This window comes from Gopherus flavomarginatus, chromosome 11, assembly GCF_025201925.1.
Source record: "Gopherus flavomarginatus isolate rGopFla2 chromosome 11, rGopFla2.mat.asm, whole genome shotgun sequence".
Classification (NCBI taxonomy): Eukaryota; Metazoa; Chordata; order Testudines; family Testudinidae; genus Gopherus; species Gopherus flavomarginatus.
In genome coordinates, this window is record NC_066627.1 from 34,683,508 (window position 1) to 34,703,688 (window position 20,181).

At 42.0% G+C, this 20,181-nt stretch overlaps 1 protein-coding gene across 4 annotated transcripts in view; it reads right to left on the reverse strand.

Moving 5' to 3' along the window:
• The window catches only part of SULF2 (sulfatase 2), a 247,662-nt gene that overhangs the window by 74,654 nt on the left and 152,827 nt on the right, over positions 1–20,181 (reverse strand). For all 4 annotated transcript variants that reach the window (XM_050917299.1, XM_050917298.1, XM_050917300.1 and 1 more), the window contains 2 exons: positions 19,588–19,831; positions 8,390–8,629 (listed from right to left, as the gene is read on the reverse strand). In XM_050917299.1, coding sequence (XP_050773256.1) covers positions 8,390–8,629; positions 19,588–19,762 — 415 coding nt within the window. In that variant the 5' untranslated portion in view covers positions 19,763–19,831. The remainder of the gene's footprint in view (positions 1–8,389; positions 8,630–19,587; positions 19,832–20,181) is intronic.

Consider the following 20,181-nt stretch of genomic DNA (forward strand, 5'->3'; position numbering starts at 1 on the left):
CCCGACTGCCAAACTCTGGGAAGGTATTAGATTATGTTGTGTAAAAAGAAATGTCTGTCCCCTTGAAACAGAATCTGTTTTCTTCCACTTAGCAGTAAACTTGGAAGAAGCACTAGAAAAACACTGGCTGATAAATAAATATGCAAAGGACACAATATAGCCTTATTGGACCCAATTAAGAGAAAATTCCCACCCTGACAACCAAATTCCTTTCTACTAAATTTCCTCCAGACAGAAGAACAGTAAAATTCTACAGATAGATTATTTTCCATATGTTCACCTAATTCACTTTTCCCATCTTTTCTTCAATGACCTTTGTAAGATATAACAGCCCCAGGACTTTCATAACAGGACTTTCATAACCTATATGTCCCTTATGATGCATCCAACTATATCTTGGGTACTAATCTCCCCGCTTCCCATAACATCTGAGCACCTCAGAATCTTGAATGTGTTTCGCCTCACAGCACCCCTGCAAGCTAAGATGGTGCTATTATCTCTATGCCTCAGCTCCCCATCTGTAAAACAGAAAGACTAAGTGACTTGCCCAAGATCCCACAGGAAGCTGGGAACTGAACTTGGGTCTCCTCTGCCCCAGACTAGCACCCTATCCACCTTCCTTCCCCTTATACATAAGTAAGGAGTTACAATTCAACACAGCTTGCCCTTCTGCCTCCAGAATGTCCTTTCCGTAAAGGCTTATGGATGCAGGCAGTTGCTTGTCAGAGCAGTTACCATGTTCTGTTCTGCTAGACTGTTCCACTAAGAGATTTCACAAAATCTATTGCTTTGTCTTTGAGCTGGATACAACAAGCCAAGCTTTCCCACTACCTACCAAACCATGCATTGTTGCTGCTACGCTGGATGAGTCTGTAAACAGTATGGGCAACATACAATACGCCTGAGCACTTAGGAAAGCAAACTTAAGCTGCATTAGAGTTGTTGCCTGGAGTTTGATTGTAACCTTACCACTCTGTGGATTAGCCTCTGCGGTCATAAAAAATAAGGGTGTCTTAGAGAAGTTGTGCCTCAACATGATTTTGAAAAGCTGAATGAGAGTTCTGCAAAAGATAGAGTTATGGAGAATACCATCAGAAAGGAAGTACTCAGTTATAATGAGGATGGTGGAATACATGCCTAGATAGACGGAGATCCTAGACAACATGGGGAAAATCTCTTCTCAGACTTTTGGCTAAGATCCTGCCTAATATCTGATGCATGTTGTGTTAGGAAACTATATGCTACCCTTTAAAATAGGCAGACCCAACCGTCTGATAGGTCTTTTCAATCTGTAAATATTGTGGTTCTAAATGATGTAACATGGATTTTGAAAGCATTTTGATAATGTGCAAATATTCTATTTAGATTTTTACTGTTTGAAGACTATGAGATAAGAATCCTATTTTTAAGAAATACCACACTAAAAACTGCTACTTGGCAGAAATGATAAATCAATATGACAAAGCCATTATACTTTAAATGATAGAATTGGCATCCTATCGTAAGAGTAAATTACTGGAAAAAAGAGGAGGTGTTTCTGACAATCTAAAATATCTAATGCTGAAAACAGATACAGTCAGGCAAAAGGGAAAGGGAGGGGTTCCAGCGATATGTGGCTGGGCAAAAGGAAACCACAGATACTTTCTTTGGTTTACTTCTACAGCCATGGATGTATTCATGTCAGGTACAGAGGAAAGCGTTGTTGGACCCTGGACTACACTGTGATCTAAGTTAGGAAGATATTTATAGACGGGCATATGCTCCTCTTGTCTACAGAATGCTTAGGGAAACCTGTAGAATAAGTAGGTAGCCTGAGGGGATAGGTAGTGTGGTAAGGCATCTTCTCAGTTCCCCAGCCTCTGCTGCTTTTTAGCCCTAGTGAGACAGGCTTGGGTAATGCAGTCACCCTTGGGACACAGGGGAAGTCTGCTCCCCGTATCTCCATCAGTCCTATTTAGAGTATTGTTACTCTCTTGTGGGAGAGAGTACTGTCTCTCCTGGTGAGGCTCGCTGTCTTGCTGCTCCTATACTCCGGCAGCAGGGCTCCTTCTCTCTCTCTGCTCTCCCCTCTCCTTCCTCCTAGGGAAGGGTTTAAAAAGGTCTCAGGCAGCCCTAAGGTGGAATCAGCTGATAGTAATTAACCTCAGGTAGCTCCCCCTCAGCTGATTCTAATTGCTACCTTGGTAACCCTTTCTCAGGTGAACCTGATTGACCTGTAGTTGCCTCTCAGTTGATAAGGAGGAGGGCCTTTTAACCCTCTGGGACTGATTCCTACCCCTCCCTTGTAGCTGTCTGTCCTGAGTTTATCACAGTAGCTATGCAGTGGAATCCTCTCTAGTGTACAGACGCCTCTCATTTCTGCAGCCTCTGCATGAAGTCCAGCTCTGGTTCGGCTGTTCAGTCAGGGGGAGGAACCAGGGAAACAGAGTTCCAGATAGCATGTTCCCTCTTAATTCTATAAGAGCTCAAAGTACATCTACATAGTAAGTTACAAATGCTCAGAGCCCTGTCGATATACACTGTGGAGGAGGTACATGCATGCAGAGGCCAGATTCAGCACCAGTCAGCTACATGAGGTGAGAGTTGGAGCTACTCTCCTGACTCCAAAACACAAAAGACCAGAAATCCAAGAGCCTGTTCCCTGAAGATTTTGTTCTAATTTCTGGAGCGCATTCCATCTCCCTATACTGCATTGCTACAGGCCCTGCCTGCCAGAGAAGATAATGTGTTAGAGGAAGTGGATTATGGGCTATAGATCTACCCTTTACTTCTGTTTCTTTTAACATGGCACCCGGTTGCTCCCTGCAGTAACTGCTACCATAGTAAATTTTATATGCAAAAATCCTTCATTCAGGTTATTTTCAAGCATAGAGGTCTCCAAAACAGTTTACAGATAGGGTATTATTGGTCTGACAGTCCCTGCTAGGATGTTTCAAAACAGAGAGTAATGTGACTTAGGCCAACAGGCATTGAAAGTCATTGAAAGTCAATGGACTTAGGAACTTAAGTGCCTAAGTCACTTCTGAGAATGGAATTTAGGCACCTAAGTGACTAAGGCACTATTGAAAATCTTACTCCAAGTTCCTCATCCAGTACAAAAATCTGCTTTCCTGTGTTCAAGGGGTTATCTGAGTTGGGATACATTCTATCCCGACATAAATAGAACTCCCAGTGGGAGGAAGCACGGTCTACTGCAGGGGTGGGCAAACTTTTTGGGCCAAGGGCCACATCTGGGTGGGGAAATTGTATGCAAGGCCGGGGCAGGGGGTTGGGGTGCGTGAGGGAGTGTGGGAGGGGATGCGGTGTGCAGAAAGGGGCTCAGGGCAAGGGATTTGGGCAGAGAAGGGGTGTGGGGTGTATGAGGGAGCCCAGGGCAAGGGGTTGGGGTGCAGGAGGGGTGCAAGGTGCAGGCAGAAAGCTGGAGAGTGGGGTGCAGCAGGACTTCGGGCTCCAGCCTGGCGCCGCTTATCTAAAGCGGCTCTGGGGTGGCAGCAGTGTGCACCAGGGTCAGCACAGGCTCCCTGCATGCCTGCTCTGCCCTCAGTCCTGCGCTGCTCCAGGAAGCAGTGTGGCCCCTAGGGGATGGGGGGGCGGAGGGCTCTGCATGTGATGCCCTTGCTGTGCCTCCAGGTACCTCCCCCGAAGCTCCCATTGGCCATGGTTTCCCGTTCCTGGCCAATGCGAGCTGCAGGCGGCGGTGCCTGGAGGCATGGGCAACATACGGAGCCCTCTGCCCCTCAGCCCGGGAGCCGCAGAGAAGTGGTGCCGGCCGCTTCTGCAGAACGCTGCATGGCCCACGGCGGGCAATCCCAAGGGCCTGATCCAAAGCCATGATGGGCCGGATCCGACCCACGGGCTGTAGTTTGCCCATCCCTGGTCTAGTGGCTAGGGCACCAGACTGCAAGCTAGAAAACCTTGCTTCTGTTCTCAGCTTTGCCAGTGACCTTCTTTGTGACCATGATATCTGTTTTTCCTCCCAACTTTGTCTGTCTTGTCTATAAGCTCCCAGGGCACAGGCTAGCTCCTACTATGCATTTGTGACCCCATTGTGCCAGGCACTGTACAATCTCAGTTGGGGTCTCCAAGTATTACTATAATAGAAGTAATAACTAAACAACAGTGGACAGCAGGATGCTGCAGGGAAAAGCTGAGAATCTGAGAATTTTGCCCTTGCCATGTATTTGAACATTATAATCCAATCACATCTTTTCTGGGTTCATTCCTCCTTTAATAAACATTTACCAATAGCATTTCTCCTATTTCTTAGAATTAAATTTATATTAAAGTTATTCTGAAATGTCAAAGCCTCAGACACTGATGCAGAAAAATAATTATTTGAATGCAGTCAGCTACTATATGTGTTTAGTCTAATACTAACGGGAGGAAATGGAACACTGACTGAATTTTAATGAATTAATTAGTTAATTATTGTAAAGGCCTGCGAAAGTGCTAAGTATGATTATTACTTTTATTCCCAGGAAACCTCAAATAATAGCAGAGCTAGGCCTCCTATAATGATATTTCTCTCAGTTCATAAAAAATGAATGGTGTAAACTGGTATTTATTAATTTTTTTGTATAATTCAAGTATGAGCCTAATGTCATGAGGCCAGATTCTGCCATCCTAACTCAAAATGCCTTTTATTGTGTGAATAGCCCTGCTTAAAACACTGGGTTATACCTGCAGTAGGTTACTATTCAACATGAGTGAGGATGACCTAATCTGGCCCATATATACATAAATGTGTTGCACCTGCTGCAATTTGGTCCGAGTTAAGTGCTGATGTAAGTGAACATAACTTCCTCTGAAGCCTCATTGAAGCCAATATTCACTTTCACCAGAGCTGAATTTAATTAGGTACACAAAAGCCTTTTCATTTCCTGACTGTAGAAGAGACTGAAAAAACCTATAATATTCTGGAATGCGTCACCAATTTTAAGACCTAATCCGTAAGACAACCAAAAAAAGAAAAAAAAAAAAAAAAGAAAAAAAAAGAAACTTTTCTCATTAATGTCTATGGAAAAAGTGTAGGTTAGTGTTACAATCAAATATCTTGGTATCTGTTACTAGGAAAAAAATACCTTCACAATAGTGTATCCTGCATTTTAAGTGCTGCTTCCTTACAAAAGCTGTGTGTATCCATGGAAAACAGAACCTTCCTTCTGTAAATGTTTATACACGGAATCTTTGGCAGTCAATTCTCAGACACTCAGAAATGTTTATCACAAGATCTCTTTGTTTTCCCTCCATTCTAGACGTCTCCTCCTCAGAGTCTGAGCCTCAGTGCCCACTATTTCACATCATGATGATTCAGGCATCAGAGCTTTCATCATGCTTTTCCACAAATGAATCTTCAACTGACTTAATGTGTTTACCGAAATTGTCCTTCCTGTATAGTTTCCCACAATGTGTAATAAGGCAATGATATGAGAAGCTCTTGAGTTGGACTGTTTGATGTACAGAGAGCAGGAACTCACTGGCTGCATGGGTGAGATGCACCAACAGAACAAGGCAGCCTTTATAGTTACCCCTCACGACACCAGCATTTTCCAGACTGCAAGCCAAATTAATGCTCATGATGAAACGCATATATACTCTCAGTTGCTACAGGCTTGGTGGCAGAAGGAAAGGAAAAGCCAAGCTCTGTACCATCCCAGTGCTTATTTTAACTGATCCACAGAAGGGTGAAACCACAGCTCAGTCCTGAATCTTATGCACTCTGGGTGAAACCTACCTCTGCTGAATTCAGTTACAAAACCCACATTGACTTCAATACTGCCTGGATTTCACTGTCTTGTTTATGGTGCTCAAGCAATGTTGATTGGTGCTCTATAAATATGATAGACTGGTAGAGAGTTTAAAAACTACAAACAGAGACTAAACTTCAGGAAGTGATTGTGGGATTATCATGCTGTTCCCTTGCCCACCTACACTTTTTCCACTCCATCAAGTGTGGGAGAATCCTGCGTCATGTTGGTTCGCCTGCCTGCACTTAAGTGGCACTGTTCCAGGGGTGTCAGCAGCAGCTGCACAAATCTGGCTGGAACTGCATGAGTCTGAACAATTCCAAACCACTGCTTCCATTGCCACTACAAAATACCACAGTGCAGGTAAGAGAACAGGTAGGAAGATCCCACAGAATGGTGAGAATCCTAGTCTACAACAGGGACATAATGCAGGGACGGACTCTGAAACCACAATGAGAAGAGCCAAAGTCAAACAAATACAGAAACTAGGGAGGTGGAAAAGGGGAGAGGCAGGGAAACAAAGGAAGGTAAAGGAGAGAAGAGGGTTACCAAGAGAAAGGAGGGAAGAAATGACAAAGAAGAGAGAGAAAGTAACTGGACTGGGAGCTAAAAGGAACAAAATAAAGAAAGAAAGATTTAAAATAAAACCTCCCCCTTAAAGTTTCAAATCTCTCCATTTGAAAGTGAATGTAGGAGACCTCATGGCCCCCCCTCAAATAAAAAGACTAACATGAAATGAAACCACATATAGTCTCAGAGAAAATCAGTGTCACTGTCTTGACTTCAATGAGATTTATGCATATGCTTACATAGTTTCTTTAATAGGGAGCCTTTCCTGAATCAGAGGCTTTGTTCAGAGCTGCAGCCATTTTCAAAGAGGACCTCACATTTCAGCAGTGAAATGTTACTTGTCACAGCTGAAAATACCCTCCTAACCAGCTTTTGTTTGAAATGTGAGATAATGAGTGTGATAGCAAATCTTCTAAAATGTGAATCCTTGAGATGGAGTTAGTGAAGAAGGTAAATCTGATAAGTTCTCTGGAAGAAGCAGGTAAAATGCACTGCCACACAGCAGATACACCCTCTTTATCAGTAAATTGAAGCCAGGAATCATAAATGAACAGCATGGTCTAGAGCTTCAGCCAGCCTTCGTTAGTGTCCACCGTCAAATTTGCTTCTATGAACAAAACCCTGCATTCGTCTGTATGAATGGGGATTTCATTCATACCAGAAAGTCAGTCACACAGTTCTTCTATTTACATTCACAAAAGTGGTATGTTTTGCACATCAACAGATGTGACAATACATTTGGCTTGTACCAGGGGACAGCTTGAAACTGGGACAGGTTGAAAATTTTGTCTAGGTTTATTATATATTAAAACTGACTATTTTTACTTGAACTTCCTATTTAACTTTGAGTCCAAATCCTGAGAGATGAACATCTGTGACTCTTACTGAAGTCAATAAGAACAGCAAGTGTTTATAATTTGGACATTGAATATTACAACAACAATTACAACGATCAAATAGCAACAAAGGACAAATGCATTATAAAGAGGAAAACATGACCTCAGCATCATGTGCATTTTGTAGGGCCATAGATGTTAATACCAGGAGTGATAAATGAAAGGAAATTCTATCAAGTAATTAGGCAGCCACATTTCCTCACTTTCAAGACTAATTCAAGCCTTTATCTGAGCAAAACAAAGCAAGGAAATACCCAGTTTGTTTGAAGACCACTCCTTGCTGTCTGAGCACCGAAGAAAATATTATGGCTACTATTTAACATTAATATTGCAGAAGTGCCTAGCAGCGTCAATCAGATCAAGAATCTCCTGTGCTAGGTACTGTACAAACATACGGCAAATGACAGTCCCTACCCCAAAGAGCTTTGTTAATGTATGCAGGCCTAGGGTTTTGTATGAAATGCTTCCTGACCTACAAGGTGCTAATGAGCAGCTCAGTGCTAGTAAACTCAAAGTAATGGGCAAGGTCTTGCACTGCAGGGTTTGTGGACACCAGAAAGAAATGGGCTTGAGGCAGCATCTCATATGTTTTGAATTCCTCTTCCTAGACTCTATTACTCAGAGGCATTTGCATGCAAACAGGATCTTTTGTTTCTCAAGAGTTCATCTGCTACCTATTCCTCAGATCAATTTTTTCTCTTAATCCTCTATTTGGGAAATCATCTCCATAGTAACCAATCACCCCACCCCAGCCCACCCAACCCCCCCCCCCCCCCCCCACACACACACACACTGACCAGGGTGATGTTTCTTCTCTTCTTTCCCTAGTCTTACTAAACTAATTTATCTGTTTTAAGAGGAACTCCTTCTTCTCTCCATCTAGGCCCTGGCGCTCTCCCAGTTTCTTTCCTCTTCACTGAAGGTTCTGCCTTATCCACCTTAGGAGCATCAAAGTATAATTTACCAGCACAGTATGAAAGTGCTGTATGTGGTATGTCATGCCCTGGGTTCAGTTCTGTGCCAACAAGATATGCTGCTCCTGTGGCACTTTACAAGAATAAACTAGGAGATAGGACACTGGATTTTCTATTTGATGCGAGGTCTGTGCCTGGTTTTTTTTTTTTTGTGTGTTCACAAGTCAGCAGCTGGAGAGATGGTTTGGTGCATGGGTCTTACCTGTCCTGTATCCTGTGTTATTCAGGTATATTGCAAATGTGCGTATTTCATGCTGAGCTTGCCACGATGGAGAGGAGCAGTTCTCATTGTTAGTGTAGGTGTTGTGGTTGTGAACATATTTTCCCGTGAGAATAGAGGAGCGGGATGGGCAGCACATTGGGGTTGTCACAAAGGCATTGATGAAGTGAGCACCTCCCTGTTCCATGATCCGCCTCGTCTTATTCATCACTTGCATAGAACCTAAAAGAAGAAAACCATCAGCAGTTTACAAAAGGTTTTTCTTGTTTTCAGTTAAAAGAACAAGCCACAAGCTGACATGCTAAGTCTACCAGTGTCAGGCAGAGGAGGAGAAAACAAATTGCAAGTGGACAAGGACATCTATTAGACAGAACAAGCCAAATAAGGAATGCAAGATTTCTGAATATAATATTACAGATTCTTAATAGATTATAAATGTAGGGCTGGAAGGGACCTTGAGAGGTCATCAAATCCAGCCCCTTGTACTGAGGCAAGATCAAATAGACCTAGACCATCCCTGGCAGGTGTTCGTTCAATCTGTTCTTAAAGATCTCCAAAAAAGAACTAGATAAGTTCATGGAGGATAGGTCCATCAATGGCTATTAGCCAGGATGAACAGGGATGGTGTCCCTAGCCTCTGTTTGCTAGAAGCTGGGAATGGACGATGGGATGGATCACTTGATGATTACCTGTTCTGTCCAATCCCTCTAGGGCACCTGGAATTGGCCACTGTTGGATGACAGGATACTTGGTCTGACCCAGTATGGGCGTTCTTATGTACTTAATTATGGGGAATCCACAACCTCCCTTGGAAGCCTATTCCAGAGTTTAACTATCCTTATAGTTAGAAAGGTTTTCCTAATACCTAACCTAAATCTCCCCTGCTGAAGATTAAGCCAATTACTTCTTATCCTACCTTCAGTGAACATGGAGAACAACTGATAACAGTCTTCTTTATAGCAGCCTTTAATATTTTGAAGACTATCAGTTTTTGTAGAGACTAAATCATGCCCAGTTTTTTTTAACCTTTTCTCATGTCAGTTTTTCTAAACTTTTGATCATTTTTATTTCTCTCTACTGCACTCTCTCCAATTTGTTCACATCTTTCCTAAAACGTGGTGCCCAGAACTGAACACAGAACTCCAGGTGAGATCTCACCAACGTTCAGTAAAATGGGACAACCGCCTCCTGTGTCTTACATGACACTCCTGTTAATGCACCTCTGAATGATGATAACTTTTTTCACAAGTGCACCATATTGTTGACTCATACTCAGTTTGTGATCCACAGTAATCTATACCCTTTTCAGCAGCACTACCGCCTAGCCAGTTTTCCCCATTTGTAGCCATTCATTCAATTTTTCCTTCCCAAGTGAAGTACTTCGCACATACAACTGAATTTCATATTGTTGATTTCAGACCAATTCTCCAATTTGTCAAGGTCACTTTGAATTCCAATCATCTCATCCAAAGTGCTTGCTACCCCACCCAGCTTGGTGTCATCTGCAAATTTTATCAGCATACTCTCCACTTCACTAATCCAAGTCATTAATGAAATTATTGAACAGTATCAGACACAGGGACAATCTCTGCGGGGCACTATTCGATACGCCCTACCAGTCTGACTCTGAACCATTGATAACTACTTTTTGAGTAAATTCCTTCAACCAGTTATGCAGCCATCTTATAGTAATTTCATCTAGTCTGCATTTCCCTAGTTTGCTTATGAGAATATCATGTGGAACTGTATCAAAAGCCATACTCAAATCAAGATACATCACATCTACGGCTTCCCCCCATCCACTAAGCCTGTAATCCTGTCAAAGAAGGAAAATAGGTTGGTTTGGCATGATTTGTTCTCGACAAATCCATGCTGGCGATTTCTTATAACCCTATTATCCTCTAGGTACTTACAAACTGATTGTTTAATAATTTGTTCCAGTATTTCTCCAGGTATCAAAGTTAGGCTGACTGGTCTATAGTTCCCCAGATCCTCTTTGTTCCTCTTTTTAAAGACTGATACTGTTTGCCCTTCTCCAGTCCTCTAGGACTTTACCTGCCCTCCATGAGATCTCAAAGATAATTGCTAATGGTTCTGAGATTGCTTCAGCTAGTTCCTTAAATATCCTAGGATGAATTTCAGCAGGTCCTGCCACCTTGAATACATCTAACTTAGCTAAATGATCTTTAACCTGCTCTTGCCCTATTTTGGCTTGCACTCCTTTCCCCTTGTTGTTAATATTAATTGTGTTAAGCATCTGGCCACAATTTACCTTTTTAGTGAAGAAGACTGAAGCAAACCAGATATTAAACACCTCAGCATTCTTGATGTCATCACTTATTAGCTCTCCTTTTCTGCTAAGTACACTCCCCTTTGTCTCTCTCTTGCTCCTAATGTATTTAAAGAACCTCTTCTTATTACCTTTTATGTTCCTTCTGAGGGTTAACTCATTTTATGCCTTAGTCTTTCTGATTTTGTCCCTATATTCTTGAGCTATTCTTTTGTACTCCTCCTTAGCAATTCATCCATGTTTCCACTTTTTGGTAGGAATCCTTTTTGATTTTCAGGTCATTAAAGAACTCCTGATGGATCAATATTGGACTCTTCCTCTTCTTCCAATCTTTCCTTCACGTCGGGACAGTTTGCATTTTTGCCTTTTATATAGTCTCTTTAAGAAACTGTCAACTCTCCTGAACTCTTTTTTCCCTTAGAACTTGTTCTCATGGGACCTTACCTACCAATTCTCTGAGTTTGTTAAAGTCTGCTTTTTTGAAATCAATTGTCCTTATTCTGCTGCTCTCATTCCTTCCTTCAGTGGTTCAAATACAACCAAGGTCAACAATGACCAAAAGCCACTGTTATCAATGGCTACCCTGTTTCCTGGGTGACATATTCTTCTGGACTCAACGCAGTTCTTGGTGGGAAGGCATCCACTTCAAAGAAGCCACCATCACAATTGGCACTCATTGTCTCTCTGTGCAAAGAGAAATCAAGGATTGAAAAGACCTGGAGAATGAGTTTCCCTCTGACTCATAAATGTGGTCTCTCTAGATTAGAATTAAAGCATATTGACGGGGAAAACTTGTACTGCTGCTGCTTGGACTATACCTGATCTAGAAGGAAGTTTAATTGGCACTAGTACGACATGCACTTAAAAAAATCCCAAATAAATAAAAAACTTTACATATCATCAAATCCATCCTGTTATGAATGGGAGCAAAGTACCTTACAGACAATATCAGGATTAGCATAAGGTTTCATGTTGGAGTGGAGATGGGGCTAACTTACCCAAGGTTGAGTTGGATTAATAGTTCAGCTTTAATCAATATTTCCTGCAACCATCTGGCACAAACTGTACACTGTTTCTGTCAATAATGGGTTTAGGTTTCTCCTAAGCTCTTTAGGAAGGGATTTCATTATGAAATTGCAACAGTGAGTTGATTTGATACAGGGCACATTGTTACAACCATGACTCAAAATCTAAAGGGTGGTGAGAATGGTTGCAATCCATGCAGGAAATCTGACTCCCTGGTTCCATGAAGAATTTCTACTGCAAGTCTTTTCATCTTAAAATTACCAGGGCATCAGATTTCTTGAGATCATTTTGTTTGAAGACAAAAAAAATGTTTTTATCAGGAACCTTTTCAGCTAATCAGAACTCATCTTTGTAATTCTTCATCACAGGAACGAAAGGCCATTTGTAAGACTGACTCCCCTGTGAGAGAACCTGTTATACCACACATACTAAATAGCAGTATCTTAAAAAAAATAGACAAGACCTTTTTTATAATCACAAAATAGAGAAGCATTCCTCTTCAAAGGCTCTAACTTCAGTTACAATTATAACAGCCAGTTTTACTGTGTGTGAGCTCAAAAATTGCAAATGTTAGCACTGCTCTGTCTTATGAGCTAATTCAAAAATAAATAAAGCAGGCTGAAGGAATGTTTTGTCATTCCACTATTAAAATACAACTTTAACAGGATGAAGGAATGTTTTGTCATTCTATTATTAAAATATAATTTTAACAACCCCTTTTAAATGACAGAGGCATCTGTGCATAAATAACCCTACATGTTAAGTCTTCCCTTGGGGACAGTAACCTTCTTTAATAAAACTGCTGCAATGACAGACCCTATATCAACAGTCCTTAATACAAAAACATATGATCTAATCTGCTTCCCCAGCTTGAGAAATAATGCAGAGTGACAGATCAGTGGAGGCAAAAACCAAGCATACCCTTCCATGCAATCTTAAGTAGGCCAGCTTTAAATATTTTAGAACACCACTGAGCCAGCCAACCAAAATTTATTTTCTTCATCCTGCCTCCAACACAAACTTGGTGACATTAAAGGAAAATAGAAATTATATTCTTCTATGGCAGAACATCACTTGTGTGTTACAGTGATTGGAATCTCTGTAAACCATCTTCTCTCGAGTGGGAAAACCTTCCGGGATTCTATTAGTTAGATTCTGATGTGCTAAGAAACGTTATGCTTTGAAGTATCAACCTTTTATTCAGAAAAAAGGTCTGTTACAAGTCTAAAATCATAGATAATAAAGTTGCCTTATCTGTAATGGTGTGCTTTTTGGAGAACTGTAAGAAAATCTATGGTGAAAGATTTGCTGAGAGTCATCTGTTTGATGCATTCAGCTGTCCAGTAGACAAAGAGAAGCATAAGAAGTATATAGTACTAGGCTAAAGTTCTGTTTGGACTTCATGTAACATCAACTGCAACAACTTGTTTTGCTTGATCTCTCTTCAGAGTTTATTCTACTGCTGATGTCACTGTTTATACTAATATTATAATGTGGAAAATTCACACAAACTCTCTACAGACTGAGTGAGGCCTTGACATTGAGGAAATACTACAAAACTGTGCAAGCTCAGTGGCAGACACTGAGAAGTCACTCCTTTTTACAACTCTGTTTGTGTACTAATAACTATCCCCTACTATCTGAGAATGAAGCTTTCCCTGCATTATGTGTCAGAGAGCCCCTTATCTTCTCCTCCACTGTAAATGGAGGACAGACGAGATAAAATGGTCAGAACAGAGATCCAGACATCCCAGGTACCTAGAAGCATACATATTAAGATGACAACTGTAGGGATCTTCAGTAGCACAATTTAACATTCAGAGTAGATGGAAGTCTTATGATGAGCCTTGTAACATCTTTCAGGGGTATAATGAATCTGAGAAATTCATATCACAGAAGGGCTCTATTATCCATCCAAAGATTATGAGGAAAAGTGCAAAGGAAATATATATGGTATGGCCGATAGAAGCACTAGATCCCAGGAGTGTGCATGTAGGACACTTATCAAAAGTTCTTCAAATACTGCTGCACGGCAAGGCATATTAAGAAAGAGGGCTTTGTTGTACTGAAACAATAACTGAGCTGCTGTAACAGGTGCTTCTTAAAACCTCACATTTCCTATGACAACTGGCATTTGTGCACAAGCCTGAAGACTATAGAAAAAAGACAGGTAGTTATAAGAGATTCAAACACACAAATGCAGGTTTTTTGTGCATACTACTGCACATGTTTTTGAACACACATTTTGCCATGCCTTAAAAATATGCCTCACTGCATACTGTTTCCCACACATCCCCTGCTTGCTCGTATTTATTAAATATTCACACTATGACTGGACCTTCTTCTGGAGACTTGTCTGAGTACATTCACTATTACATACCCATAGCAAAGTTTATCTCTGTGTTCACATTTGCAAAATATATGATCACAGCACCAATACAAAGCATTAGTCATACAAGCGTTCAAATATTAGTCCATGAGAAACTACTTTCCTGTGCTCTGATAGTGGGATCCAGTCAAGTCTCTCCAATAATGGTATGTAATGTTAAAGATTAGATTTCCCTTTAGGTGTTAAAATACATTAACATCTTTAAAAGATATAAATATTGAAAAGGGAAATATAAAAATCTTGTATGTGAATTTAAATGATTGTCTGCAGGAGCAGAATTTATTGTGAATTCTTCAGTATAAGCCAATAGTAGAAACATGCTCAACACAAATAAATAACTTTAGCAGCTGTTTGAAGATCTAATATCGAATGTTTCATTAACTAGCATTTTATTGTCAGAGATCATGCAATTAATATAAGTTTTTGGCAGCTACACTTGTTAAAGAGCTTGAATTAATCTCCAAGTGACTTCCTCTGTTTTGTAGCTAAATTTGAGAGATACCTGTAAGTGGACATGTCTATTCAATCTCTGGAATGTTAATGAATGCTCTCATAAACATTATGCTTGCTTTCTATTTCTATTTACCCCCAATTTTCCCTCTTTGTGCTTCTTTCCTTTAAAAGCTGCCAACAGATCACCTCTCTCTATGTAGGAAAACTGCCAAACACATTGTCCTCTTGTGCCAGATTTGTACTTATTCAATAGGACATACATCAACAAGTTACTCAGATCTCACTAACACGAAGTACAGTAACTCCTCACTTAAAGTCACCCCAGGTAACGTTGTTTCGTTGTTAGGTTGCTGATCAATTAGAGAACACGATTGTTTAGGAGAAGAACATGGGGCCGCGGCTTCCAGGAGCCAGCATTCCACTCCAGCAGCTCCTCCAGAGCGGTTGTACCACCCTCAGCCCTGCCCACTAGGGCGGGCATCAGGCTCAGTGGCAGCTGTCCTGATCGTGCTCTTGTGTTCTAAAAATCGGGATGAGGGTGGGGGTAATAGGAGCCTATATAAGGAAAAGCCCCCAAAATCAGGACTGTCCCTATAAAATTGGGACATCTGGTCACCCTTGGTGCGCACACTCCCAGATTGGAGATGCAGACAGCTGCGTGGAAGGGATGGGGGCAGGGCTGGGGGTGAGGGTACAGCTGTGCTGGAGGAGTTGCCAGCATGGGATGTTGGCTCCTGAGAGCGGCAGCCCGTTTCTGCTCCCTTCACCATTGCGGTTCCCAGGGGAGCCCTGCAGTTCTACGAAAACCAATTTATATCTGTGAATATAAATTTGTATCCACGCAGGGCTCTAATTCTCAATCTATTTACCATTATGGGCCACATATGCAGCTCTGTGTGTGTTATGTATGGACCATATCCACACTCTGTGTGTGTGTGTGTGTGTGTGTGTGTGTGTGTGTGTATACACACACAAACACAATCTGTACATCTACAAAACATAAGGTTTAGTATGTGTTATATGGCAGCAATATGATTCATATTGATATAGTACCTTTCATTTCAACACTGGCAAATGTCTACTAAGAGCATTTTAAATTAGCAAAATAAATCAAAATATTACTGTTACAATTAATTTGCTGTAAGGGTGTCATGGCATGGTATATTGCCCCCGTCACTTCCGTGCTGCTGCTGGCAGCACAGTTGGGCTGAGCACCCGGAGAACATGGCTGTGGAGCCTGCCTACAAAGGTGGGGAGGCCTGCCTGGTGCGGGGTGCCCCGCAGCCAGGGAATGTCCTCCCTATGCACCCAGCCCGCCAGTCAGGAACTGTCCCCCATGCACACAGCACCTGCACCTAGGGACTGCCCCCAAGCCTCTCCCCAGACTGTCCTCCAGCCAGGGAATGTCCTCCCATCACCCAACCCCCCAGGGACTGTCCCTCCCAGCATCCAGACCACCCCAACACTGTGTTGGCACACGTGCCTGCCATGGGCAGCAGGTGAAGCTTCCTCTTCATGAGGCTAGCCTCTTGCCCTGCCTCTTCTGGCCGAGGCCCCACCCCCATGGCCTCAGCTAGGGGCGGGAGGGGGCCGAAAGCTCAGCCTCAGCTGGGTTCGAGCTCTCAGCCTCAGCTAGGACCAAGGTGGAGCTCTTGGTCCTGGCTGGGGCTGTGAGCCCAGAACTTCTCCCCTGTTCTGCCCATGGCCCCTCCCCATTCTGCCCTTTCCCCTGCAGTTCCATCCCTGTTCCCCCTCCCTGAGCCTCCTGCTGGTTTCTCCTTCCCACCCTCGGTGGCTCCGAGACCAGAAAAGCTCTGTGCCCCGGGAAGTGAGAACTCCTTCAGCCCAGGGTGGGGGGAGATTTTTCCAGGGCCCCAAAATCTGCCACTGTGCCTCGCCCCAAGCAGCACGAGGTTTGGGGAGGCTTAGCATCTTCCAGCCTGCATTACGTGTTGCTCATGGTGTTTGCCCTGCAGAGACAGGGTACTCTGTCCAGATCAGAACCCCACTCCTCCCCACTCGGGACTGGCTCCTGCAGCATCGAGTTCCTCCCCTCCCAAGGGACTGCTCCCCAGCCTACCCCAGCAACTGTCCCCAGCCCCCCCAAGGACTGCCCCCCCAAGCATTCAACCCCCATCCAGGGACTGTGCCCCAGTACCTAGCTCCCCATCCAAGCACTGCCCCCAGCCACCCAACTAGAGTCTGTACCCCATGCACCGGCTGCACTCCCCTCCCCATAGCCCCTGCACCTCTCCTCACATCTGTTGGCTTCCAATCTCCACTGCAGGTAGCTGAGCTGTGCAACCTGCATGCCTGCCTGCCGCTGCAGTCCTACTGCCAGGAAGTCTGCTCCAGTGGAGGTCACTGGATCCATGATCCTGCAGGGTGGGAGGTGTTAATCACCCTGGCCTCCTGCTGATGCTGCTAGGCCCAATCCTGCTGGGGGAGGAGGGGGCTGATGTCACTGGGCCTCATCCTGCCAGGGGGGCTTGATTTTTGCACCCCTCCTACGGGCTCTGCACCCCAGCAGGTGCCCCTCCTACCCCATCCCATTTATGGCCCTGAGGATATCATGGGAGTTGCAGCTGTGTGCTGATTGGGCCATAAGCGGTCTACAGGGTGAGAACCACTGACCTATTGTAAAAACAGTAATATGATATTCAAACCTCAGTCCAAATTAAACTGGAGATCCTGGGATTTATAATGCATTGGACATCAGCACTAGGACAGCTTGGATTCTAATTTTCCAATTAGATTAATGAATCTCTGGGTGTAATTTAAGCCTTTTCTACCACCAGTATATTTCGCCTCTTTTTACATAGTTGACTAAATGCCTCCTCGGTCTTCTGAGAGGTCACAAGAAAGCAGTTATCTTCTCTCATTTATATCCAGTACAGCACATTCCAAATCCTTTGACGCAAGGATCGTGCAGTCTTTTCATCAGACCCTCCCTTGTTTCAATCCACGGTTAGGGTTTGGTTTCCTGAGTAAAAAGTATGATTAACAGCAGAACAAATAAAAGGGAAGTTAAGCCCCTTTCCTGAATGCTCTGAATCTCCTTTTGGGAAGCCACACCTGTTACTGCTATATTGTTAAACACACCTTAGGTTAAAATAAGGGGAAGGCTGTTTGAACCTGATATTGCATCCTCTCTCCTTTCACATCAGAAATAGCCACAAAACAATCTCTGCAGAAAAACAAAATGAAGTTACATGCCAACTCTGCCCACCAAAAGCACAGCTTCCTTCTGAATTTCCTCAGAAATACTGGTAATCTTCGCTGTGCTCAGTTTTCTAAACTGCACCTCTAAACATTTCCAAATTTTTGTTAGCTTGCATTTGCAATCTGTAGACCAAACTGTAACTGACATCTTGTTTCCATGTTCCTGAATGCATTAACTCCAATACTCATAAACAGCAGTATGGATAGACAAATTTGGCCAATTTAAGAATAAAAAATTATCTCAAACAAACATCTGGTCTCATGAAGCCATTAACTGGAATATGATAATATCAAATCTCAGCTTCATCAAATGCATTTTCTCCAGCCGGACCCTAATTTGTGTGGACAGATGCCCAGTGTGCTTGAAATTGGAAAGAGACATCAGATTACCTGAGAAAAGAAGTATACTGCCCAGAGGACATTAACAATTGCATCAGAGACAGGCAGGCGGGCATAAAACAGAAAGTGATAAATTTTTTAGGACCACCCTCTGGATTTTGGTCACATGAGACTGTGAGATAATGTAGTTGGCTTTTTTGGATATGCATTATTGAAACTGGTTTGTCTAATTGTGAAAAACATAACCATCATTCCAAAACAACAAACAAACAAAACCTTTGGAACCTGCCTCACTTAAACTAATGTTTTATTTCTTATCCTGTTACACCAGAAAACTTTCTAGTCACTTGGTTCAAAAGGTAACAACTGGGATACAGCTTATGACATGCAGAAACACTGATAAAAAGAAAGTATCTATAAAAGCTTTGTCATGATGTCATCATACACTTTTGGTTTAGAACAGCAGCTGTCCCTGCATAAATCAAAATTCCTTCATTTTACTACAATGCTCCACCTTTCCCCCCACAATTTGTTTTCCCATCTACTATACTGGAAATTTGCTTTAACACCACTCAAAAGAAACACAAAACAGATTCTATCCCCTCAACTTTTAAACAGACATGGGCTCCATAAATCCATTTATAAATGTACCTAAAAAACTACTCATACAAAACTGCTTTCTGGTAATTGCTTCTCACTATATGCAACATTCTGCAAAGATATAGGTTAATTTTTCAGCAAGCTTCTCAACTTAATCATTATGTCAAATCATTAAGATTAAACAAACCTTTCTTTGCTTAATCTTCTTTCCTCAACAATTACAACTTCAACTAGTGGAACAGATGATCACAGCTGGATAAGCAGGTAGAATCTTCTGATCCTAAATGATCTTGGCAGTAATCAAATACTTATCTTCGTGGGAAAAAACCCTAAAAGAATTTTAATTTCTTGGAATACTATTAAATAATGGAATTTAGAGATGAAAAACAATGTGCTTCAAATACTGCAGTTTCACAAGGAAATTGGGTAATTACATGAAAAGCCAGTTATGTATCTAACCTACCATCTTTATGTGCAACTTCCCAGCTTGTGCACATAACATTAATAAGCAAATTGAAAATAAACATTAAAAATCAGAGTTGTTTCCCTACCAAAGCAGGATATAACCCCCGAGACAGAACGTATCAAATCTTATATTGATGTTACATTTGCTGTCAGTGAGTTAGTATATTACTAGAAAATATTTTACATATACAGATAAAAGTTTTTACAATATTTTACCACTTGTTCCTTCTATTATACATTTCACACAGAAAAAAATTTGTTTGCAGGTTAGGGATTAGATCCTGTTCTCTGCTGCACTGGTCAAAATGTTCATTTACACTAGAGTGTCTGAGAGCAGAATCTAGCCCCAAGCAAAAGCAATGCCATATCTGTGAGCTAAAATACTCTGGCTCTTACCAAGTTCTACATCCTGATCATCAGTAAGAACGAGAATGATGTTTGGACGGATGTTTCTGCGGTCCCTTTGAAATCTTCCCTTCAGACGCTGATTTAATAGGAAAGCTGAACTTCCATACAGCATTGATAAAACAGTCATTATGAATAATCCAAGAACAATGCTAGGCTGTGCCATATTGTGCTGATTTTGTGTTCTCTCCAAACAGGTGGGTTAATGTCTTCTATTTCCTCTTTACTTGCAGATCTAACGTGGGGAGAGGGAAAACAGGTAAGCATTTATGCAAAAACAATAAATAAAAAATGTTCCCATTTATCAAAATCTTTCATATGAACAAGGAGGTTCTTTTTAAAAGGCTATGTCCACATATACCTAAAATACCCTAAGTCCCCTAAATGAGAAACAAAGTACTTGCAGTTTTTCATCCTGTTAGAAGTAGAAACATTCACCACTTGCAAGAGTTTATCTAAATTTTTTTGAGACATTTTGTTGAGTGCTGAAAGTTGGCAAAAAGTTAAAGGAACCCAGCAGAGAAAGAAACATTTTTTTTTAAACAAAATGATTTAAAAAAAAAATGTAGCCAGGTACAACTAATC